This window comes from Sorex araneus, chromosome 7 (genome assembly GCF_027595985.1).
Source record: "Sorex araneus isolate mSorAra2 chromosome 7, mSorAra2.pri, whole genome shotgun sequence".
Classification (NCBI taxonomy): Eukaryota; Metazoa; Chordata; class Mammalia; order Eulipotyphla; family Soricidae; genus Sorex; species Sorex araneus.
The window spans coordinates 7,423,462-7,449,287 of record NC_073308.1 but is presented as its reverse complement, the minus strand read 5'-3'; the positions used below and the strand labels follow the sequence as shown (position 1 = coordinate 7,449,287).

The 25,826-nt window shown below is 43.6% G+C and overlaps 1 protein-coding gene across 7 annotated transcripts in view; it reads right to left on the bottom strand.

Moving 5' to 3' along the window:
- Positions 1–25,826, bottom strand: part of LOC129406494 (leucine-rich repeat-containing protein 37A3-like) — a 128,682-nt gene that overhangs the window by 23,239 nt on the left and 79,617 nt on the right. For 5 of the 7 annotated variants that reach the window (XM_055144478.1, XM_055144480.1, XM_055144482.1 and 2 more), the window contains 5 exons: positions 21,201–23,772; positions 17,429–17,500; positions 14,798–14,869; positions 11,011–11,082; positions 9,814–9,894 (listed from right to left, as the gene is read on the bottom strand). In XM_055144478.1, the coding sequence (XP_055000453.1) occupies positions 9,814–9,894; positions 11,011–11,082; positions 14,798–14,869; positions 17,429–17,500; positions 21,201–23,772 (2,869 nt within the window). Of the gene's footprint in view, positions 1–9,813; positions 9,895–11,010; positions 11,083–14,797; positions 14,870–17,428; positions 17,501–21,200; positions 23,773–24,710; positions 24,963–25,826 lie in introns of all 7 variants that reach the window. The other 2 variants (XM_055144477.1, XM_055144483.1) reach the window with 1 other exon arrangement.

Sequence of the window (25,826 nt, the reverse complement as noted above, 5' to 3'; positions counted from 1 at the left end):
AGAGAACAACAATAACTAGTATTGATCAGCATTTGGGGGAACAGGGCCCCTCATTCACTGCTGTGAGAATGCTAACTGATCCAGCATTTTTGGGAAGACAATATGGACATTCCTCAAAACACTAAGAATTAAACTTCCATATGACTGGCAGAGGAACCCAGGTGTGCGGGACCCGGGGCTTAGATCTCCAAGGCTGCTCGGATCGGGACTAGGCCTCTTGCACCCAGATTCTCCATTTTCCAGTAGCTAGACAGTCACACCCAGAAATCTCCCCCAACACACACACACACCATGTAATCCCTTCAATGCAAACATCCAGAGAATATAAAACCAAGCTTTCTGAAGCGTGCAGATGCAATCACACAACATCTGATAGCCTAGTTATCCCTCTTGGAAAACCTGGCAAATTACTGAGAGTTTACTGCCATTAAGGAAAGCCTGACAAGCTCCCTGTGGCGTATTCATATGCCAAATACAGTAACAATGATGGGTCTCATTCTCCTGACCCTGAATAGCCTCTAATGAGGCACCATTGGGAAGGACAAGTAAAGAGAGGCTGCTAAAATCTCAGGACTAGGATGAAGGAGCCATTACTGGGCCCACTCAAGCAAATCATTGATCAACGGGATGACAGTATATACATACCTCGCAGAAAGCCCGGCAAGCTACCGAGAGTATACTGCCCACTTGGGCAGAGCCTGGTAAGCTACCTGTGGCGTATTCGATATGCCAAAAACAGTAACGATAGGTTCCATTCTCCTGACCCTGAAAGAGCCTCCAATCATTGGGAAAGACAAGTAAGAAGAGACTGCTAAAATCTTAGGGTTGAGAGGAATAGAGACGTTACTGGTGCCCGCTCGAGTAAATCGACAAACAATGGGATGACAGTGATACAGTGATGACCCAGAAATTCCACTCTTGTGAATATATCCTAAGGGCCCAAAAGCACAATGCATAAAAGACGTCTGCACTCCTAGGTTCATTGCAGCACTATATACAACAGCCAAAATATGGCAACAGTCCAAATACCAACAAACAGATGACTGGATAAACTATGGTATAGATACACAATAGAATATTACCCAGCTATAAGAGGAGATAGAGTCATGCAATTTGCTGCAATGTGGATAGATCTGAAGAGTTTCATGCTGAGTGAAATCAGTCAGAGGGAGAGGAACGGACTCAGAACCATCTATCTCAAACTTTGTAGGGGAACCTCAAATGTCCAATGCCACGGAAACAAAGAGCTGAACTGATCTTCAGTAGGAAACTTGCCACTGGGGCAGAGGTGGGAGATAAGTTAGTGAGGGGAACAGTAGGACAATGAGATGGCTGGAGAAAGCGCCTGGTACAGGGGCAGAGGGGGCGTGGGGGAGGGAGTGGGGGAGATGGGTGTACAGTGAGTAGGGCACTTAAAATTCACAGCTCCCAAAGTGAATTTTAAAATGACTATAATAAGCATGAGAAGATAGTTAATGTCTTGCCATTAGCAGAACATAAATCCAAGCCACAATCAGATACTACTTCATACCCAGTAAGATGGCTAAAAGCAGACAAAAGTGCAACCAGGGTGATGGAGAAATTGAAATCCTTATGCACTGCTGGTGAAAATATAAAAAGAGGCACTGCAGAAAAGCTTGATGGTCCCTCAAAAAAGTTAGCCATAGTTACCAAAGACTCAGCAATGTAATACCTGGATATGTGTCCAAGAAAAATGGAAACGTGTAAATACTCAAAAATGAGTATTCATAGTCGAAAAATGGAAGGGGCACCTGAGCACATGCTTTGCATATCAGTACTTTCTCTGGCTGACTTCTTCTGCATTTTAAAATGTATGCGCACACCTAGCTCATTCATTGCCTCTTTTATATTCATGACCTTATCTTTATGCTTTATGGAGTAAACTGTGGCAAAAGGACTAAGAAGTATGACTTAGAGGTAAAACACTTGTCTTGCAGGAATAAAATCTGAGGTTCTATCCCCAGCCCGGCAAATAAAGGAGCAACAGTTTTTATCAATCTCAGAGGGCATGACTGAGTTGGGGAGTTCGCTCAAAGTGGCAGAGCAGATGCCTGGCATTTGCGAGGGGCTGAATTTGACTCCTGGTATAATCAGATCCGTGAGCACCACCATAATTGGTTCCTAGGTCCTTTGGACATTATTGGAGAATCCTATTTAAAAATCAACAAAAAGAGGGTTCAAACAAACAAACCAAAAAGGGCTGGTGTAAATGCCTTGCCCAAGGGGGTGGGGTGGGCAGGTTCATGGCACTACATGGCCCCCCTCAAGCACCCCCTCAAGGCCCAGCACCCCATGAGCACTGCAGGGTATAGTCCAAAAACAGTAAAAAAGACTGATCTCTTTCAGTGACCAAAAACCTTTCTTTGGGTTACTGGGCCACACCCAGCTGTGCTCAGGGCTGACTCCTGGCTGTGCACTAAGGGATCAGCCCCAGTGGTGTTCTGGGGAGCACATTCAGTGCTGGGGATTACATATGGGTCAGTGACGTGCAAGGCAAGTGCCCTCCCAACTGTACCATCTCTCTGGCCCCAGGCAGTATTACTTCAAATGCCCTTTTGAAATAGATCTTATCTGGGGACTCCGGCTTGACCCCCTCACTGCAAGCATTCAGCCTGGAATTCAATCCCCCGTGTCACCACATTGGCTGAGTGAGATTCCTGGCAGCTCTGGGGGGGTCTGAGTCTTGCAGCTCTGCCATTCCTTGTCCCTGGCAATTGTTTACCAGTTGCACTGCAGTCAGTCAGAAGCACCTTAACATCACAACAAAAGAGGCCCAATCCCTGGCAGGCAACACTACTAAAAGGTGTGGAAACACTGTTGAGTATGCTACCTCAGGATAGAAAAACATTCAAAAGGACACATGAACACACATTCTTCGCAGCACTCAGTGCAATAGCTAAGATACGGAATCAGCGTAGGTGTCCAACGACAGGTTTGTGAAGATGTGGAATAGATATGCAGTGAAATACTATGCAGCTGCAAGAAACGATGAAATCGTGTAATTTGCTGCAACCTGCTAGGAACCAGAAGACATCATATTGAGTGAAGTCAGATGAGGATAGATAAAGGATGATCTCACTTCTCTGTGGTAGATAGAATAACTGGATGAGGGAATGCAATGCAGTAGAAGAGGATGGCTAGATCAGTCTTGACCCCAGAGTACAGGGAGGAGAATGAGAGCAAAGCAAAGAAATCAACAGGTGGTAGAAGATAAAGGGCGGAACAAGGGCCAGGGCTTTATTTTACCAATGATATGGGAAAGTGGTATAGCTCTCTACCCAAAGCACAGGCTCAACACTGAAAACATGAGCCTTAAAGAACCACCACTGGGTCAGAGCAACAGCCCAACAGGTAAGGCTCTTGCCTTGCACATGGCTGAACTGGCTTCAATCTCCAGCAACCTATATGGTCTCCTGAGCCTGTGAGGAGCAACCCCTAAGTACAGAGCCAGGAGTAATCCCTGAGCACCATTGGGTGTACTCCCCTGCCCCCCCCCCAAATAAACTATAACCACTGAACCTTGAAATGTGCCTGTCAATGTGGCAGATTGGGTGTAGGAACACTGGTGAAGGGAAGTGTAGGAACACTGGTGGTGGGATTGGTGTCAAAATATTGTATGCCTAAAACCTAACAACCATGGTGGAAATGCCGACTGGTCCACTCTCTTTGGAAAACAATATGGGCATTCCTTAAAAAACTAGAAATTGAGCTTCCATACGAGCCCACAATACCACTTCTGGTAATATATTCCAAGGGTACATAAAAGCACAGTAGAAATGACATCTGCACCTGTGTGTTCATTGCAGCAGTGTTCACAATAGCCAAAATCTGGAAACAACCAAAGTGTCCGAGAACAGACAACTGGTTAAAGAAACTTTGGTACATCTACACAATGAATACTATGCAGCTGTTAGGAAAGATGAAGTCATAAAATTTGCTTATAAGTGGATGGTCATGGAGAGTATCATGCTAAGTGAAATGAGTCAGAAAGAGAGGGACAGACAAAGAATGGCTGCACCCATTTGTGGAATATAAAATAACATGAGACTGATAACCAAGGAGAGTAGAGAGAAGGGCCAGGAATATTGCTCTGGGTTGGAAGCCTGCCTCATGAGCTGGGAGAGAAGGCAGCTGGAATAGAGAAGGGATCACTAAGTCAATGATGGTTCGAAGGATCATTCGAGATGGGAGATGTGTACTGAAAGTAGATTAAAAAAATCAAATGCGACGATCTCTCATTATCTATACTGCAAATTATAATGCCCCAAAGTATAGAGAGAGTATGGGAAACATTGCCATAGAGGCGGGGAGGGGATTGGGATTGTGGAGAGGGAAGATACTGGGGACATTGATGGTGGAGAAAGTGCACTGGTGGAGGAATGGGTGTTCAATCATTGTATGACTGAAACTCAGATATGAAAGCTTTGTAACTGTAGCTCACAGTGATTCAATAAGAAACAAACAAAACCCCAACTCTCAATAACTTTGTAAATCGTGGTTCTTTAAATATATTTTAAAAAAAAGAGATGTGCACACAGTGGACTTCATGTCTGTCCCCCAATCCCCCAGGATACCTGAACGAACATGGATACTTAGTTGGGGACAGAGTCACACTGTCCTCTTGCTAGGGACCACAGACCCTGTAGTGGCTTCCATCCCAGGTCACTGTGGCTGAGCAGATGGCTCTCTGCCAGTGGGCACGGTGGAGTTCAGTCTCAGGAAAAGCAAGACCCCCAAGAGACACATGAATCCACTTTGAAATTCAGGCAACGAAGGTCTTTGCTGATCTTTGATATAAAAGAGAAATGGTGCACAAGAACCATGCCAAGAAGTGGCGCCCCTGACAAGCACAGGTGTGAACACTGCTCTTAGAATGTTCTTGTATAGAATAGAATAGAAGAGCGACCCCTGGTGGCCGTGTGTGTGAGCTCCCCGCCCCCAAAAGCACAGAGGCCTTTAGCAAACATCGTCCCAGGGGGCAAATGCCTGGCCCTGATGTAGGATTTCCGGTGAGCACCGCAACTGAATATGAGCATCACAGCCAGGGTGTATGACCCTCAGACATCTCGCAACAATAAAGATGAGGAGGAAAGGTAAAACCTGTTTGGGGCTGGGGGGGGGGCAGCGGAAGACTAAAGGGAACAGCTGGACCACATCTGGGTGGTGCTCAGGTGTGACCCCTACAGTGCTCCAGCAGCAGTACTAAGTTGAAATAGAAGATATCTCCCTATAAGGATGGGAAGGAAAAGACACACTTGGTAGACAGTTCTTGCTGAATGTGACAAACTTAATTTTCTAACAATAACAAAGAAATCAGTCACCCCTAAACCATTCCAAGGTCCTGAGCAGTCTTCCTCTTTAAGGTAGAAGCTTTTGAACGGTGAGAAGCTGCTGCCAGGATTTCAGTACATACCCCAAAGTGATAACAATGCCTTAGAGTAAGCTCTCGTGTGGACACTCATCTAAAGACAGGCCATTATGCTATGTGGCTGGGAGAGCGTGAGGGCCTCACGGTGACCCCAGCTCCGTCTGCCTTCACAGTGCAGCTCCCCACCTCACTGACAATCTCCACAGTGGGGTCAAGCGGTCAGTAGGAACAAGGTTTGGGTTTCCTTTGTTCTCTCTTAGTACTTATGTCTTGGCAAAATACTGATGTTCCACAAACAAGCCAGAGTGTCCACTGCTCTGTCTGAGTAAGGCATCGCCTTTCTACTTTGTCAAGTCTGCAGTTGCTACAATCATGGAACTTGTACCGATGAAATGACAAAGAATTTTTTAAACAAGTCATCAGTCTAGACCTGTGTAGGTGAATGAAGAAACACTTGAAATTCAGAAGGGGGAAAAAAAAAAGATAGTTGGGGCTGGTGCAATCGTACAGCAGGTACAGCAGGTAGGGCGTTTGCCTTGCACACAGCTGACCTGGGTTTAATTCCTGGCATCACATATGGTTCCCCAGACACCGCCAGGAGTAATTCCTGAGAGGAGAGCCAGTAACAATCCCTGACCATGGAGGTATGGCCCCAAAACAAAAACAAAAGAAGAAAAGAGATACTGAACATTTAGGATTAGCAAACACTGTAGGATTTCCATAACATACTTCATTCCTGATTTCATCTGTAAGAGATGTGATTATCACCCTTTCAAAAACAATGACATCTTATTAATATTTTGACAATTTATGGAAAATTTATTAATTTACAGTTACAAATTATTATGGCATATTGAAGGTGATCTGTTTTTCATTCAACTGATAATGTACTCACCACTCAATGTTTATTAATATAGATGTTTCATTCAAGAAACTCACTGAGTGATAATTACCCAGAACCCAGGAAGAATTAAGGTTTTTGTGGGCCCTGAATTTCATCTAGTTTATCAAAATTCTGTTTAACAAAATAAATAAAATGCAAAATTATGAGTATAAAAATTGTTGGGATCTTCCCTGAGATCTTGCAAGTAAGGTTTGGAGTTCAGCTTCCTTTAATTCCTTATCAATTCACCTCAGATGGGTCTTTTTGTTTTGTTTGTGCTTAGGTTTGGGTTACACCTGGCATGCCCTCAGCCCACTGAGCTCTATCTGGTTCTCACTTCAACCTTTCCCCAGATCTATTTAATGCAGGGAGTAAATTATGATCAACGCAGTTTCCAATCAACCCAGTCATTTGTCAGATAGGTAATAAAAAGACCTAACTGAAGGACCAGCATCCCTTGCCTTTGGAAAGAGATGTAACATTATTTCCTCTTGTTTTTCGGCCACACATAGCAGGGTGCTCAGGGCTTACTCCTGGCTGTGCTCAGGAAGAGCATGTGGGGTGCTGAGGCTGAACCCAGGTCAGCCATTTGCAAGGCAAGTCACACACCCACTGTACTTGTGCTCCAGACACAGAGTTTTGATCACGCAGGCAAATTGTATGTGAAAGGAATGAGCTTGGTCATTTAGAAAGATTGGGCCCCAAAGAAAGGAGTCCACCCCCCAACACATTCGGGCCCCAACACATTCGGTGCTGGGGTGGGTGGGTAGTGCCATACTTGGTGTTTGGGGCTTACTCGGTGCAGTGCTGGGGAACCATGTCGTGCAGGGGCTTGAACCTGGGACTCCAGCACCTAGAGTGTGCACCATCTCCCCAGACTCCATGACAATCTGCTGAGGTGACTGAATTAATCTTAAGAGTTAGTTCTATTTAAATCACATGACTGGGATGATCACTTCTTTCCAGATATCTATGATTCTTTTATTACCTTTTTCTCTCATTTGAGAGTAAAATTTCAATATATGCAATACAAGTAAATCATCACCTTCTCCATTATAAATTCGTTGGGTTTTCTTCTCATTGTTTGGGGACCACATTTGGAGGTGTGAATGGGAGTGACTGCTGGCAATGCAAAGCTCAGGCTCCAGCTCTCTGAGCTGTCTCCTCAACCTCATTCATGATGAGTCCTTCTCAGTACACCACCCACCATTATCTCCAGTGTCACCCCACTATCTTGTTACCCTGCTGTCTGCACTAGCAGTAGGGCTCTCATGTTTTCCCACCAGCATCTGTCTTCTTTCTTCCAGTACTCAAGGTTCTTGGTGACAAACACCCTGCTCTATTCTTCCATATAGATAGGCCTGACACTCAGAAGAAATGGCACTCTGTGAATGTTCTTGAATGTCTTAATTTTTATGAACTAAGATGCCATTTTCCCCCTGCCCCCACTGTCTCCTACAAAACTATACCGAAACTGGGGTTCTTGTGATGCTTGTTATAATAAAATGCTTAGTAAAAATGTGGCATTAAAGGCACTGAGGTGACTATAATCTCAAAGCCTGCTCCTTACAAAACTGGTCTGGGCTGGAGTTAGCACAGTTAGTACTGGAGTTAGATAGCACAGCGGGCAGGGCGTTTGTTTGCCTTGCATGTGTCCGACCCGGGTTCAATTCCCAGCATTCCATATGGTCCCCTGAGCACCGCCAGGAGTAATTCCTGAGTGCATGAGTCAGGAGTGACCCCTGTGCATCGCCGGGTGTGACCCAAAAAGTAAAAAAAGACAACTGGTCTTCAGGGTTCTTTCCCACATTGTCAGTCAATTAAGGATTGGTGAAGGGGAGCTGCTACAGGTGGGCACGTGCAGGAACCATGATGCCGACCCAGACACATTCCAACCCCTCACCTGCCTCATCAAACCTGTCTGCCCGGGTATCAACTCAGGTTTATACCCATGCAGAATCACCGAGCTGCCTTCCTGCCCTTCCTTCATCTAATTTGCAGGAAGCTGTGTAAAACTGGATTTCTGAAACACAAGCAGGTGAAGACCCTTTTTCAAAGTCAAACTGAAAGGAGGATCTTCCGCTTGAGTACAGAATTCCCTTTAAGCCTCTGATCTGAATTTTGATCTGCTTGTGTTACATCAAATCAGAGAGAAATCAGAGGGACCTTTTCACCCAAAGGGTATAGAACCACACGCTTCTTACACACGAGTAATCAGAAAAGTAAGTATAATGAAATTAGACAATAGCAATGTTGGTTTTTGGTTTTTTTTGTTTGTTTGTTTTGTTTTTTGCGTTTTGGGTCACACTTGGCGACGCACAGGGATTACTCCTGGCTCTGCACTCAGGAATTACTCCTGGCGGTGCTCAGGGGACCATATGGGATGCTGGGAATCGAACCCGGGTCGTCCGTGTGCAAGGCAAATGCCCTACCCGCTGTGCTATTGCTCCAGCCCCCAGCAATGTATGTTTGATGAATGCTTTTCACTCACTCTGATGTAACACAAACACTTTTGGGGTCACAGAGATAGTTTCAGAGATGGAGCACATGTCTGCCATGTATAAGCCCAGAGTTTGATCCCACCACACCACAGAACTCCAGGTGCCTCCCATGGCCGCCTTCTAGCTCAGCTGGCCAGTGTGATGCTAGTTTTGCCAGGAGTGATCCTGGATCCCTCCCCAGCACTGCCAGGTGCGAAGTCTATGGAGTGTTTTTACCATAGCTTTTTACCACCTTTTACCACAGCTCAAAGCTTTATAGTGACTGGGGCTGGAGCAATAGCACAGCGGGGTAGGGCGTTTGCCTTGCATGGGGCTGACCCAGGTTCAATTCCCAGCATCCCATATGGTCCCCGGAGCACCGCCAGGGGTGACTCCTGAGTGCAGAGCCAGGAGTAACCCCCGTGCATCGCCAGGTGTGACCCAAATACCAAAAAAAAAAAAAGCTTTATAGTGACCACAGTGAATTCACTTTATGTATATATTTATATATATTTTTTTTTCTTCAAAAGAATGTTCTAGAGTATTAGGGAGGGAACTATGCTAAGATAGATGTTCAGGAACCCTTTGGCTTCACCATGTAAAAGAAGCTACCAGCTAGGAATGAATCCATAACTCTCCTTCCCAGCCAACTCCCAGTAAAAACTGTTATACTTAGTTCTTCCCGGCTCTTTGTTGCATACATTTAAGTGGTTAGGAACTTTGCACATGAACAGGAACCAAAGTTGGAATTAAACTGGGAATTTAAAGCCTCATTCACAGTTCAGCGCCGTACCAGTGGGAATCACAAGACAATGCTAACGAATACGTTTCTGTTAGTGCTCGCTCCAATAATCATTAATAAAAAAAAGCAAAGCATGCCAGGTGTCATGCAAATCTCTTGGACTCTTTGTACCTTAGTTTCTTCATTTGAACAAAAAGAACTGGATCTCAAGACATACTTACTAGAGTTCACACTGGCCTTATACCAGTTAGGTAATAATGACTGCATGATGCTTTTATGCACAGTGTTATTATGTATACTTATCTGCTTTTTGACTTACATCTTATGTAAAAACTGCATTCCATGCCAGGCCTGAAACGTTCCAAAGCTCAGTTCGGTGATTAAATTGCAACTAAGATTCCTACCAAAGAAAACAAAGAAAAAAAAGATAAAAGCAGCAGCAGTTTTTAGAAGAAAGAAGAAAAAGGAAGGAGGAAAAGAAGAAAGAAGGGGTTGGAGCGATAGCACAGCAGATAGGGTGTTTGCCTTACATGCGGCTGACCCAGGTTCGATTCCCAGCATCCCATATGGTCCCCTGAGCACCACCAGGAGTAATTTCTCAGGGCAGAGCCAGGAGTGACTCCTGTGTGTCTCCAAGTGTAACCCAAAAAGTTAAAAAAAAAAGAAGGAAGAAGAAGGAACATGAAAGAAAGAAGACAGAAGAAGGAAGAAGAAAAAGGAGGAATAAGAGGAAGAAAGAAGAAGGAAGAAGGAGGAAGAAGAAAGCGAGGAGGAAGTAGAAGAGAAAGTGGAAGTGGAAGAAGAGAAAGAAGAGGAAGAGGAAGAAGGAAGAAGAAGAGCAAGAAGAAGGAAGGAAAAAGAAAGGAAGAAGGAAGAAGGAAGAGGAGGATGAAGAAGAGGAGGAGGAGGAGGAAGAAGAGAAGAAATAATATTCTTTTTCTTTTTGGGTCACACCCAGTATTACTTTTAATTCATAGAACCACAACATTTTATGCGCTAAACATCACTGTGGAAGACATAAGCTTAAGGTTTATTCTTTGATGTTTATGATGCTGTGGGGGCATTAGACACAAAATAGCAAATGCTTAACAAATAATTAATTTCTCTATAACAGGGATTCATGACTTCAGCACTACTGCCACATGGGGGCTGGATAGTTATGGGGGGGCTGTCCAGTGCATTGTAGCTATTCAGCAGTGTATCTGGAGGCCTCTGCTCACTAGGTACCAACAGCATCATTATAGATCTGACAATTAAAACAATGAAAAAAAAACCCTCAAGGCACTATCAAGGGTCATGTGGGTACAAAATCATCCTGGTTGAGGGCCACGGTTCTATTGTTCACATTGCTCTGACTAGTAATTCTCATAGTAATCCTTACTTACAGGCAAAATGGATTTGCTGTACAGTTTTCATAGCTATTTATAATGTTCTAATAATATTCAAATGAATAACAGAATCTGACATTTAAGTGTTCTAAAAATTCCAAAAATAATGAAGCATATTTTTAACTTACATATACTGCAGATATGGTAGTTCTTCAAATGTACGCCTTTCAATAAACTGTATTTTATTGCAGGATAAATCTCTAGGAAAAGGAAAAGGAAAATATTTCTTCAATTAACTACCAAATATCTAATTTTAGGAATAACCAGTAGAAGTCAAAATAATATTGAATGAGTAGATTTGAATGTTCCAGAACTCCTAACCTTGCTTTCAGTTCAACCACAAATCTTCATGAATAAAATGTGTGATTACTTGGTTCTAATATCGGACTTCAACTTTTCTCAGAGCAGAGAATTGATTCGGTGATTTTTATGTTCTCAATGACAGATGGAGTTCAATTTTTTATCTTCATGTAAAATTACTATATTTAATATAATTATTTCAAATATTCATATGAATAATCTCACGTTTATATGCATTCCTATTTAGCTGTTTTCTAGGCTAAAAAATGGCCCATTTTCATATAATATGAAATGAAGTTACTCCTTTCAGCCAGAACTTAATTTAGAATTAAACTTTTTTTTTTTTTTTTGCTTTTTTTGGGTCACATCCAGCTATGCTCAGGGGTTACTCCTGACGGTGCTCGGGGAACCGTATGGGATGCTGGGAATTGAACCCGGGTCAGCTGCATGCAAGGCAAACGCCCTACCTGCTGTGCTATTGCTCCAGCCCCTAGAATTAAACTTTTCTATCATAATAGAAATTGAATTTTTGGTTCTATATTTTCTGAATATTCCATGAATTTCACTGCTTTCATTGTACAGTGGTGGAACAAACAAAATCATCACAGTGCTGAATTTTTATTTGATTACAGTTGACTGTTTTATATCTATGAATTCTACTTAAGTTCTTTCACATATGACTAAGATGGGTATAACTATCTTCAAACTCATTCCTCTTCTTCCTCTTGCCTCCCTTCTTGCCTTTCTTCCCTTCCTTAGCAGTGCTGAGGGCTCACTCCTGACTGCACACACATCACTCTGGGGGGCTCAGGGGACCCTGCATGGTGCTGGGGATCAAACCTGGGTCACCCATGTGCAGAAGCAAGCCCCTTACCCCTGTCCTATCACTCCAGTCCCAGGCTTTCCTTTTCTGACCCACAATGCACACCGTCATGTATTAACTTTCCAAATAGTTCTCAAACACCAGTCTCACTTGGGAGCTGATTGAAGATGCCTGTTCTCCAATCAACCTACTCCAAATCAGCTGGAGCGGGAACTGTGGTGGGGGGTTAACAGGCCCTCCAAGTGATCTACTGCAGGCCTGAGTGACCCAGCACAGGTGGGCACGAGGGAGCTCTGCATGCTAGCCCTGGCTTACAACTCCTGGGTCTAGGTGTCTACCCTCTTTTTTGGTATTCTGAGAGCATTGTGGTGTTTTTCCTGTGTTCTACCTTTCTCCTACTCTCTTTTTACAAGATTCTGTCAAGATGTCTGTGTGACAATAGCCCAACAATTCCTACAACAGAACTCTCCTCGTGATAATCTCCCATGTTCTTAATACTACTGCTATAGAATCACTGTTTTAGCCAAGTATTTCATATTTAAATGTTTGTTTAAGTTCTAGATAATTTGGAAATATGCTGACATAGGGTGTTAGAATGTTGCATTGCAAATCACAATGAGAAAACTAAAGTTTTTTTTTAAAAAATCTGGGCCAATGGCATTCAAGTTCTTTATTTTCTTGTTCAATAATTCAGGTTTATTTTCATTTTTTAAATAATTTTTTATTAAGCCAACTTTTAAAAGTTTTCTATAAAGGCTAGAAATTTAAAAATAATAATATTCTAGATTTTGCAGAGCATATTTTTATGATTTTTTTCATTTCCAGAAAAACACAAACATCAACTTTATAAACACAAGCATAGTTTGAGCTTGCTCTTCAAGCTGTGCTCTCCCGTGTGTCTCGCTTGCTAGGGTCTATGTTCCTTGGCTTATTCACTTGCACTCTGGAAAAGCCGGTGCTCTCTCTCCAACATCGCCCTCCTTTCTCTCCTCCCACATCTTCCTCAGCACGTTTCATTCAATAAAAACTAACCTGCTTCACTGTTGCACCTCTTTAAGTTCTTTCCTGCAAGGGACAGGCAGTGGACCCATGATGCCTGTGATGAGGTTGGGACTGCCTTCCCTTTCCTGCTGGTGCAGGCTGGCAGATGTACTTTGGGGGAATAATAATAGTAAAGAAGAAATTCCCTAGCCCCAAAATAACTCAAGGGCTTGATGGTCACATCATTTGAAATGCAAATCCTGAATTCTTGGAAGAGAAACTGAGGTACCACCAGGATGCAAAAATCCAAGGCCCCACCCAGAAAAGGCTGGTCCCCCCAGAAAAGAAGTTACACAAGAATCCATGAGATTATAAAGAGAACATCAACAGTGCAAGACATTCCTGTGACAACACCCAGCCTAAGTTTTAGTATGCAAAACTCCAGGAAAGAACAACCCTTTTGGAAGAATTGAATAAAAGCACCTCCTGAAAGTCCTCAGGGCTTGCTCTTCAAGCCCTGAATATCTCACCTGCTTCTTTCTCTGTTTCTTTGCTTGTTTATTTCCACTCTGGAGAGCCTGTGTTCTCTCTTGAACACATACTTCTTAATTTCTCTCCCTCACATCTTTCTAAATAAGTTTTAATAAAAGCTGTCTTGCTTCATACACAAAATTAAAAAAAAAAAAAGAACATGGGGCTGGAGCGATAGTACAGTGGGTGGGGCGTTTGCCTTGCAGGCAGCTGACCTGGGTTTGATCCCGGGCATCTCATATGGTCCCCCCAGCACTGCCAGGAGTAATTTCTGAGTTTCCTGAGTGCAGAGCCAGGAGGAACCCCTGAGCATCGCTGAGTGTGATCCAAAAAACAATAAATAAATAAATAAATAAATAAATAAGTAAAAATTAAAAAATAAAAACATGAACATATTTGCATAGATCTTTGTTTTTATTTAGTAGTGCTCAGGGGCTACTTCAGGGACATTACTGGGGGGTCAGGGAATGGGGAGCCCAGAACCTCGTTCTGCTGGGAAACCAACCTGGGCCTCCTGTTGCTAAGCATCACACTCAACATTTGTGCAATCTCCCCAGCTGACAAAAACAATTCTTAAGTTAATGGGCTATGTAAAACTGGACCATGCATTGGTTTTGATCCATGGGGACATAAAGGAACTCTATATGAACATAGAGGAGATGGTATACTAGCACTCTAAGTTAAGTTTACATGGGTGATGCAAATATAAGTACTTTTCATTTATTATTAAAGTTTAAAGACAAAAACAATTCTTAAGTTAATGGGCTATGTAAAACAGGACCATGTGTTGGATTGGATTCAGGGGACATAAAGGAACTCTACATGGACACAGAGGAGATGGTAAATTAGCACTTACTTTAGGTTTATATAGTAAAGTTTGAAAAAAAACTCTTGTGAAGCAAGATAGTTTATACTGAAAGAAACTTTCTTAGATGTGAGGGGTGGGAAAGAGAAAGAATGTGTTCACGAGATAACCTGGAATTCTCCAGAGAAGAAAAAGCAAAGAGTCATGGGGACAAGTAAGAAAAGTATATGATCCAGGGAGAACATGGGCTTGAAGAGTAAGCCTAAAGTTTTTTCTATATATGTACATATATGTATTTATATATATATGTACATGCAAATGTAATTTAGTGCCAGAAATGACATGAAAGGTTTTTAATGCTAGAATCATAAAACTATAGAATTGTATTGCTGGAAGAAATGATAAAGATTAACTTGTACACCCTTTGTTTTATAAACAACAGATCTAGAAACTCATAAATAAATGATTAACTTACAAGTACTTGAGGGATAGCAGGCCTTCAAATGAATCCTTATGTAATTCAGTCAAAGAATTGTCACTGAGGATTCTGAGAAATGGAAAAATTATTTCTGGACCAAAATGCAAAATAACTATGACTATTTACTACATAGGACTAATTCTTACACATAATAATGGTGCTTTCTAAAGATCCCAATTCTTATTTTACTTGGGGATAGTGATCTCTGTTTAGGCTCTTTGCTTTTTCCTCACTGATATCTATCCATCATGCACACGAACATAGCTATTGACTCTTCTCACCAAATAACCTCTACAAAGCATATTCTCTAGGTCACAAAATGTCAGATCTAAATTCTGGGTGACACCAGAACCACAGAATTGCCACTCCCTCCTCTCTTCCCAAACATTACTCTGGATACCCCATGAAGAATGAAATTAAGTCTGTAAAGAAAACCCTTTGAAACTTAACACCATTAATTTTTTTTGTTCTGGGAATTAAAATGAGCACAAAATGCACATGACAAACACTCAAGAACGATTGAGGCCAGAGCAATAGTACAGTGGGAGGGGTACTTGGCTTGCACATGGCTTACCTGGGTCAGACCGGGCAACCATATGATCCCCCAGGAGTAAACTTTGAGCCCAGAACCAGTGGCTGTGCACCCCCCAACACGAAAGAACAGTAAAGCAAAGGCCCCAAGACATATTCCTTACAAGAAACACAGCTTCATAGAGGACCCTAGTGTGGCCCTACCAATCACACCCTCCTCTGTCACACACCCCTGACTTTAATGAGCATTTGTTATTTTGGGGTTTATTTGGTGCTTTGTTTTGTTTTGGGGCCACATCCAGGAGTGCTCAGTGGTTAATCCTGGCTCTGCACTCAGGGATCATTTCTGGTGCTGCTCAAGGGACCGTATGGGGTGCTGGGGATCAAACTCTGATCAGCCGTCTGCAAAGCAAAGAAGCCTTTCCAGAGGCAGAGTTTGTCCTGGTCCATGGACTTGGGTTCTCTTGGACAGGCAGGACCAGAGGGCAGGAAAGCTAACCAAGATTTTCAAACAAAGACTTGAAATTCGGCTTCCCTTCCCATCAAGTGTCAAAGGGCGTCTCACCACACTGTCTGCCACCATCCCTGGCCCCAGAACTGGAAAGCTCTTACTGTCTGTTGGGGGATTCCCATGATGGAAACCTACAGTTCTTACCAATTGTGATTTGGATTCCCTGCTCCAATGTCCCCTTTTGTTTAGAAAATTCCACCTTTCAGAGCTAAGGGTAACCCCTGAGCACCACTGGTGTGGCCCTAAAGCAAAATTGAAAAAAAAAAAAGAAAAAGAAAAAAATCCAGAATTTCCACTTTTTTAACACTTAGCAAAGTATGCAAGCGATTTCTATTTGTAGACTTTCTCTCTAGGTCTAAGGCTCATAGCCTGGATGAAAATAAACACACTGGAACAGTGTTTGTTTGGTTTTGGTTTTGATTTTGGCTCACACCTGGCTGTGCTCAAGGCTTATTCCTGGCTCTGTGCTCAGGGATCACTAACGGCAGGGCTGGAGGGCCCTATGTGGTGCTGGGGAGTGAACCCAGGTAGGCCATGTGCAAGGCAAACACCCTACCCGCAGTACTATCGCACTGGCCCTAAAATGGTCATTTCTCACATTATGAATGTCAACCGACAATGACAGATTAGCAATATCATTCATTTGGCCTCTAATAGAAACCATAGATACTTTTCACATTGCATTTACTATAGACATCTCAAACTTTTGTTTTTTTATCAAAAATTTGAAGTTAGTTGTTAGACATACAGGTGGTTATTAGATATACCAATATGTATTATTTAATATGAAGAATCACAAAATCCCGTTAATCATCGATTTCTCGGGCGGGCTCAGAAACATCTCATTTCGACCTTTCCCTGAGATCTTAGAAGTCCATCTTGACTTGGCCCTCCTAACAGTGTTGCACTGGGGGCTCTTCAGGGTCAGGGGAATGAGATCTAGCTTGTTACTGGATTTTGCATATGAATACACCATGGGAAGCTTGCAAGGCTGTCCCATGTGGGCAGGAAACTCTCAGAAGATTGCCAGTTTCTCCCAGAGGGAGAAGTAGGCTAAAGATATTGCATGCGATATTTAATATACTCAAAGAAAAAACCTTATAACTGCTATCAATCATTTTTTGGTGGTCTGTTTTCTGATTCTTATATATGCATATGTATGTGTGTGCATAAAATTAACTCTACTTGTTATAGAATGGAAAACAAAAAGACATTTTAAATAGGATCTTGGTAAACTAAAATTTTTAAAAGAAAAAAACCATTATAACTAACAGAGGTTGTTTTGGGACATGAGAGGAGAATACCTTTTATCAGAGGTATTAATCTTAAATTGTATACTAAGGAGGATTTCTTTTTCTTTTTGGGTCACGCCTGGCGATGCATAGAGTTTAGTCCTGGCTCATGCACTCAGGAATTACTCCTGGCAGTGCTCGGGGCACCATATGGGATGCTGGGAATCGAACCCTGGTTGACCACATACGTGCAAGGCAAATGCCCTACCTGCTGTGCTATCGCTCCAGTCCCACTAAGGAGGATTTATGGTGCAATTATTTTTTAATATTCATATTTGGAGAGAATATACTCACAGTTTCTCAACCCAAGGGTATGCCTTCCATGTATTTCCATCAATGGAAGAAATAGAGTTTCCTTGGAAATTCCTGTGAAGAAACACAGTTTACAGTCTTGAATAGGTAGGAAAAGAATGAACAGGCTAAGTAAAAGAATCATGGAAACACAGAAAACACCAGCTTCTTTCCACAGCTATCAGCTTCCCATTTTGCCCAACTAAAGACATGATGTGGGGCCACTGGTCAAACATTGAAATATCTCACAATCTGAACTTCCTAATTCCTGGAGTAGCTCAATAATGCCAGCTAGTTAGCATGTAAGTCATTTTTCCAAGCTCACACCTATTGTAACTCCTCCTGTAAATCAATAGAGAAAGTTTAATTTCATAATTATACAGAGAAATGAATAAAATTACCAGCAAATACATATTTAAAAATATTGCCAGAGACCACCAAAGATTTTGGTCAATGTTCTCTGTTGAAATTTCGAGATAGTAGAAATTTCTAGATAGAGACTAGGGAAATGAGAAAATGAGGGGGACTAGTGAGGAGAGATATATTCAACATACTTCACCAGGAAAAGAACAAATCACAAAGAATGACCTTCAGTGGGGGGAAAATGCACAGGAAAGAGAGTAGAAGAAAACCCAAGATGGTAACAGGAGTTACTGTGCGGTAGTCACACAGGTGGTAGAGTGGGAAAGTGGGATTTTCACACATTATCCTGTTAACTTTACTGACCTATTGTAACAAAGAGAATATGTTCATGAATTTACACATGTATAGATGAATGCAGTTGGTGGGAGTGTGGGGTGGGGGTGGGGGAGGGGATGGTGCTCAGGATTTACCCCTGGCTCTGGACTCAGGGTCTATCATTTTTTTTCTGTGTCAATAATTTTTAATTAAACTCCTGGTGGTGATGGAGGGGGACCATATGGGGTGCCTGGGATGAACCTGGGTTGGCCACATGCAAGGCAAGAGCCCTTGGTATGACTGTGCTGTGACTCTGGCTCCCTGAGTTCAGTTTTAACCACTAACTCTGTGGATCACTTTGAATCTAGTTTTGTCAACTTCCCCCAGCAACATGTGTATATCAACTGCAAACATGTATATAATCCAAATATAAACCTAATAAGTTTATGCACACATTTTCAGGTGAAAATGTTGAAACAGAAACCTGTGCCATCAACCTAGTGGACATTTCCATCAAATCTTCTGGCTGCTTTATGATGCCTAGGCCACAAGTTGAGGGATCTGTTTAAGGCACAGATTAGTAACTGTTTCACAGGTATATTACTTATCTCCAAACACATAAGTCATACCTAACATGCACCGTTTTTCATAGGCCAAGCACATCAATCATTTTTTAACCTAAAAAAGATGCCTAGACGCGAAAGCGGCTGCGCGAGATCCTATAATATTCATTTTCAGCAATGGAATACAAACTATCAAATGGTTCCTTTTTTGCAGGTTTGATTGTTGGGGGAAAATTCCAAATAATAACAGTCAGTTCTCTGTTGAAATATTGAATGTATCCAAATTATAGAGAGAATAAAGTGAAGATCACTGGCCACTTTAGTGCGGGGCAGGAGCGAGGGGGGTAGATTGGGGTTCTTGGTGGGGGAACAGGTGCACTGGTGAAGGGATGGGGGTTTGGTCATTATATGACTGGGATTTAAACCTGAAAGCTTGGTAACTTTTGTCATGGTGATTCAATAAAATTAAATAAATATTAAAAAAAAAAGATGCCTGGAACTCAGTGTGTCTCATCAGACTGGCTGTCCCTCCTACCTACTATATTTCCACCTTAACACCATTATCATTCTCTCAATAAGAACACAAACTTCAATCATATTGGATTTTTCTCCTTCCTTCTCCCTCAACTTGGCAGTTACTAACTTTGATTGGTTCTTTCTTTGTAATGTCCTCAGGATTTTCTTTGTATTTTTTTGGGCTTTGGGGAGGCTCAGCCTCTGGTGCTCAGGGACCACCCTTGGCTCAGTGCTTTGGAGGGGTCACTCTGGTGGTGCTCAGAGAACCATGAGGTGCCAGGGATCAAACCCTGGGTTCCCACATGCACAGCCTGTGCTCAGCCTTTTGAGCTCTCTCCCCCATCCAGGATGTTTTTCTACTCTTGCTACAATCGCTTATTCAGCCCCTTCTCACTTTACTCCTAGAGTTTATTAAGAGCACATTTGGTCTTTTTTCAACCAACTTTCCTCTTAGATTTCTCTACATATAGAATCTAAAATGATTCTTATTTATCTCTCTTGCTTGAAAACTTTCAATAGCACTCTATACCTCACAATGCAAATTTCAAACCCCATACCTGATACTTCAGATTTTTCACAAGCATATTTTCATTACTTCCTAACTCAGTTCAATTTTTTTTGCAGGGCATGGCACATCCAGCAGTGGTCAGGAACCACAGTCTGATGATGATCAGGAGCCATACGTGGTGCTGGGATTCAAACCATGGTAGCTGCCATTGCCACATACAAGACAAATGCCTTAGCCTGTGTACCACCTCTCCAGCCTCTAACAGATATTTTTTAGTCTGCCTGTTTTTTAAATCCCAGAACTTTCTAGAGCTATGCTTTTTCTTAGACTTTACTCTCCCTTCCCCCACCCCCACACACTTGATTTAACAAATTACCATCAACCTCTAATTCCCAGCTAAAGTTGCTCCATGTCAGCTCTCTGCAGTTTTCCCCAACTGAGGAGACACTGTGCATTTTTGTGCCTCTGTTGGTGCTTAATGACATGCTGCCTTTCCTTTTGTGTGTATTCCCTTTCTCCCCAACAGCATCATGTTTAAGAGCTGATGACATATTCTTGTGGCTAGGTTGGGGGAAATGGATGCTTTCTATGAAAAGTCGATGTAAAAAATTTAACTCTGAAATGAGAGATTAAGTAACAATAACAGACAGCATTCATGTATATGCTAGTTCCCAATTTAAGTCTATAGTTTTGTGGGGAGCCACACCCGGCAATACTCAGGTGTTACTCCAGGCTCTGCACTCAGGAATCACCTCTGGTGGTGCTCAGGGGACCCTATGGGACGCTGGGGAATCAGATCAGTTGGAACAAGTGCAAGCAAATGCTCTACCTACTGTACAATCACTCTGGCCCAAAGTATTTACATAGATTTCTTAAGTATTACTTTGATTGCCATTGGAGCTGGCTAGATCTCACAATCAACCCTTCTCCACCACCTTGGCCTCATCTCCATAGGGATTAATGTGAAAGTTGTTTAAAGGTACTAATTTCATAAGTATCAAAATGAACAAGTATCAAAATACTAGGAGGTGAAAACTTACCATAATCTCCACGTAAAGAAAAAGGAACTGAGTCACAGAGCTAAATAAACAAAGCTAACAAATGACAAACTCGGGTAGTCTGGCACCAGAAATCATGTCCATAGCACATGTTGTGACACCAGCAATAAAAGATAAGGAGAACATACTATTGTTTAAAAAAAAAAGGCTGGAGTAAAGAGAAAACAAAGGTTAAGGAATTAAATGAACAGCTGATGGGATGAAGGATAGGTTGAGGGTGAGATAAAAATAGTGAAGGAAAGAGAGTATGGACAATTATAAGCAAAAGACTGGGGAAGAAGAAACAACAGATAAGAAGAATGAGGATATCTTTTGACTGACAAAAGATGAAAAAAGAGAGAGAATCATTTAACGTGGACATGGGGGATGAGGCAGATACAGGAAGACATTGAAGCAAAGGCTTGCTACGTCAATAGGCAGAATGCAGAGATGAGAGGGAAGGTGATTCTTACAGTATAGTGAAGGTCCTGTTGATGTTGGGCCCTGGCACAGGCACTCTACGGAGCCTCTTCTCTGGACTGAGACCGGTGCAGGAGAGGGTATCCTCTGTGCAGGTACAGAGCTCACATATGTTGAAGGTCATGTGTTCATTCTGTTGCAGTTGCTCAGGGAAATCTACATGTGCCTTTTCGGAAGTAGATCGTCCAGAAGATAGGGCTGAAGAGTGACTCAGGGAAGCTGTCCTTGATGTTTCTGGTTGTGGCGTTTCGTCCAAAGTTACAGATGTCTGTTCACTCAGATCTGTGTGTTGATGCTGACCCTGTTCTGACAGCAATCCCTCTGTGGGGGTTGTCAGAGTGGTACTTGTTGAAACTGTTACCTCAGCTTTCTTTGGGGCCTTTGAAGACGGAACTCCAGTCTCTTGCATGGTTGGAGCTGTAACTGAACTGTCTTCAGTGACAGGAACGTCCTTGTTTATAGGTGGATACGTGACTTCACTCAGGTTTGAATGAGGACTCAGAGATGGTGTGATAGGTGTCACATCTGAGTGTTCTGTAGCACTGGTACTTGTCAGGGTTGTCGAGGGTTTAGTCTTCACAGTGCGTTCCGGAGTTACAGTTATATATTGGTGTGTAGAAGGTTGATTTTGATGAGAAGTCTGACCTGTGGTCTTTTGTGTGGTTGGAGAAGGTACTGTCTTCAAAACCCCCAGACTGGGTAGAGCTGAAATCTTAGTGGCGATTGAATGAGTCCGCACATTCCCTGTTGGTTTTGTCACAGTGTGCTCTGTGGGAGCGGTAGTCTTCTTCAGGGTCGTAGAAGCTTTGCTCTCCCTACTTGGTTCTGCCGTGAGAGTCGTGACCCGGACTGATGATGGATGCCGAGTTGATGCTGAAAGTGGTCCTTCCAAATGCTCTGAAGCCTGAGCCAAAACGATATCTGTTGGTAACTCTGAAAGCTGAGTGAGGGTCTCCTGCACAGGTGAAGAAATTTCCATTTTCTCAGCAGGTTCCTTGTCTGGCGAAAGCTGAGTTAGAGTCTGACCCAAATGTAGAGCTACCATCTCACTCTGGAACTTATGTGTTTCAGAAATGGTTGATGATACAATCTGCCAGCCAGATAATTCCATGTTCTCAGAGAGGCCTGGAAATGAAGCCTGGACCTCCTGGGATGGAGGTTGAGCCTGGGCCTCCTGCTGAACTGAAGGTTTGACCTCATTTATGACCTCTGTAGTTTCAGAAATAGTCACACCCTTAGGATTAGAAGTGACACTGGGCAAGTTGATGTGTGGAGCTTTACTGTGACTTGGAGATGGAATATTTTCTTCAGAATGCGGGAAAGGGTGAGTGACGGATTCCTCAGATCGCTCAGGAGATTGAGCCTGCATCTCCTGCTGGACTGAAGGTTCATCCTCATTACTGATCTCTGTAGATATGGAAAATGTCACACCAATAGGTTTAGCACTGACATATGTCAAATTTAAGCTTGGGGATTCATTGTGACGTGGAGATGTAATAAACTCTTCGGGATGCAGAGGTGGATTAGTGACAGATTCCTCAGATGGCTCAGACGGTTGATCCAGGGCCTCCTGTGGCACTGGAGAAGATTCAACCTCATCACCAACCTCTGAAAAAATGGAAAATGTCACACTCAAATGCTGAGCAGTGACACGGGGCAAGTTTAAGTGTGAAGTTCCATTCTGATTTGGAGTTGGAAGATTTTCCGCAGGATGAAGAAATGGTTGAGCTTCCAACTCCATAGAAGATTCAGGAGGCTGAGCTAGGGATTCCTGCTGGATTGAAGATTCAGTCACCTCAAGGATCTCTGGAGCTTGAGCCACTGCCTCCTGCTGTATGGCAGAGTCACCCTTAGGGCTCTCTAGAGGCTGAGACTGGGCCACCTCTTGAGCTAGAGAGTGTTCATTCTCTTCACGGGTCTCTCCTGTGTGACTTAGACTTAGGGTTTCTGGCTGGGTTGAAATTTCATCCTTCTTGTTGACTCTTGGAGTTTCGGTAATCTGCAGATAGGCAGGTTTGATGATGACAGTAGAAATATTTGAAAGATGGGCTTCTTTCTGGACTGGAGACAGTTCATTTGGCTGATGATGCAGTAAAGACTGCGCTTTCAGACCTGACTCTGAAGACTGAGCTTCCATCTCCTGAGGTACTGAAGACCCCCTTTCCTCAGGACCCAATGTAGGCTGAACTAGGATTTCTGGCAGGACTGAAGCAGTATCACCCTCTTCAGGGGTACTGGACAGCAAATCTGAGTCTGGAACTAAAGGTTTCGATTCCTCGGGAAATCCTGGAAGTGCAGCTGGGGTCTGTTGTGTGCTTGCTGAAACTTCAGCTTCCAGGGCCTTAAAGGGAAGCTGTTCTAGCTCTTCAGAGGGTTCTGGATGCTGGGACTGGGGTGAAAAGGATTCAGTCTTGTGAGGGATCTGTGGATGTTGCTCTGAATCTCCCAGTACATCCAAGGGTTCATTCCCCTCGGGATAAAAGATATCCATACTGGAATCTAAGTCCTCATCCTGCATCTGTTGTGGTCGATGATGAGGTTTCTTAGATTTTCTGGAAGTTCCAACTGTTAAGTTAAAAGAAATTATATTGTGTTAAAGCCCACTCTTGACCTTTGTAACCTCGCTTTGTTCTGCTTCTGTAACCATGCTTATGACCCTGAACTGTATATAATAATGTACTATGCCTGGGTCCTGTCACATACATCCTGACATCTGCCTGTTGGTTTGGTTGGAATTCACGTACGTGCCTAAAAGATAGGGACCTGCTCACAGAAGGAGTTGCTGAGAACAAGGAGCCCAGATAGTGACTCCGGTCCCACGGCCCAGCAGATGGTGACTCCGGCCCAGTAGATAGTGACTCCGGTCCCACGGCCCAGCAGATAGTGACTCCAGCCCAGTAGATAGTGACTCCAGCCCCTGACACAGAGCCCAGATAGCGACTCCGGTCCCACGACTCTACAGAAAGTAACTCCTGACGAAGGGCAAGAAGAATGAAAGAATGTCTCCAGACACACGAATCCCAAGATAGTGGCTCCGGGCGAGGCTAAGTGACTAACGTGACTGGCCTGGAGGACACAAGCCCTATAAAAAGGCTGCCCTAACTAGCACAAACCGCTGCATCTACTAGAAGTGCAGCCCCAGCATGTTGGTCTGAATAAACTTTTGTCTTGCAAGACTGGCCCGTCTCTGCTTCTTGCGGCTCCGGACCCAACATTAACTAGACCCTCCCTCCTGTTTGCAGGAGAAGTAATAAAGTTTAGTAGTTTTGGAACCTGTCCACCTAGTGGTGGAGCAGGCATTTCAGATGTCTGATCTTCAGGTTGATCTAGACCTGAAGTTGGACTTGTACTTGTCCCTCTAGGAGACAAAGCTAGAGGTGGACTCTGATCCTGAGTCCATCTTATCATTGGATCAACTGGGAGCCTCTGATGTGTTGCCGGCTGGTCATTCAATCCCTGGTGTGGAAGGGCAAATCGATGGGACGCAGAGGGCAACCCTTTACCTGAGTATTCATCCCGGATGGGAATGAAACCTTTAAACTTCTGCAGCGGGAACAACATCCGGCCAACACTCGAGATGAGCCGTTGATCAAAAAACCCGGACTTGGCCCGGGGTTGAAGGGCATGAGGGGATTCAAGTGCAGGAGCACGGGAAGGAGAAATCCAGGGCTTGGGGACGGATGGGTCGGGGATCAGCAGGACGGGGTGCAGAATCTGCGTTAGGATCGGAGCTCCCAGCAGCCACGCTGGTCGCCCTATTAACACAGATATTATATAAATTCGTTGCCAGGACAAGTCCAAGCGACTAGAGGGCAGGCATCCTACCCTGCGGCCAGCCATTGTGGCAGCCAGGATAGGCGGGCAAGCGCCCTTATGCACTGTGCAACCTTAGCAACGACACACCCTTAGCAACCCCGCGCCCCTCCCCCGCAGCCCCTTTATGCTGCCTTGATGCAGCCCTTATTGGGTAACCAGCAGGACCCAGGCTTTCCTTTCTCCCTGAAAGGCACCAAAGACGTCCAATCAGGTCCTCTTCCCACCTCCTCTGCCCAACTCCAGCCTCCCCTCCCCACCCCTGCCAGCCAAATAGGACTGGGACTGCCAACTACTCTGAGCCAAACCCTGTGGTGGGGGTGGGGAGGGGAAGGAACAGTGTGTCCCCCATTGGGAACACTGGCGAATTCAACAGTACTAGTCCAGTTGTGGTGGTCTTGGTGCGTCCTCCTCACTACTGAAATCCGAGACACATTCTTCCTCCCCTGGGCCATCCTGCTTCCAAGAAAGCTAGCTAACCTGCAAAAGGAGCACTACTTAGGATGGATGGGGGTTCCCAAATGTTCTCATTACCTTTAAACTCTCAGTATCTCTGATTATTTATCAGTCCCTGAGAGAGGGGATAGCATGGAATCACTGACCTAAAATTTTCTGAAGGAGGGCTCTGGGGCCATAGACAGTTTATTCTGGGAGACCGACCATAAACGAATGAACACTCATATACACTCCTTTACACTGGCCTGGGGCAAATCCCCCTTTCTTGCATGGAGCTCAACATTAATTCATAGAGAAAAAGTAGCAAGCCCCTTTCTAGAGGGCTGCCTGCCTTTCTAGCACTCCTGGAG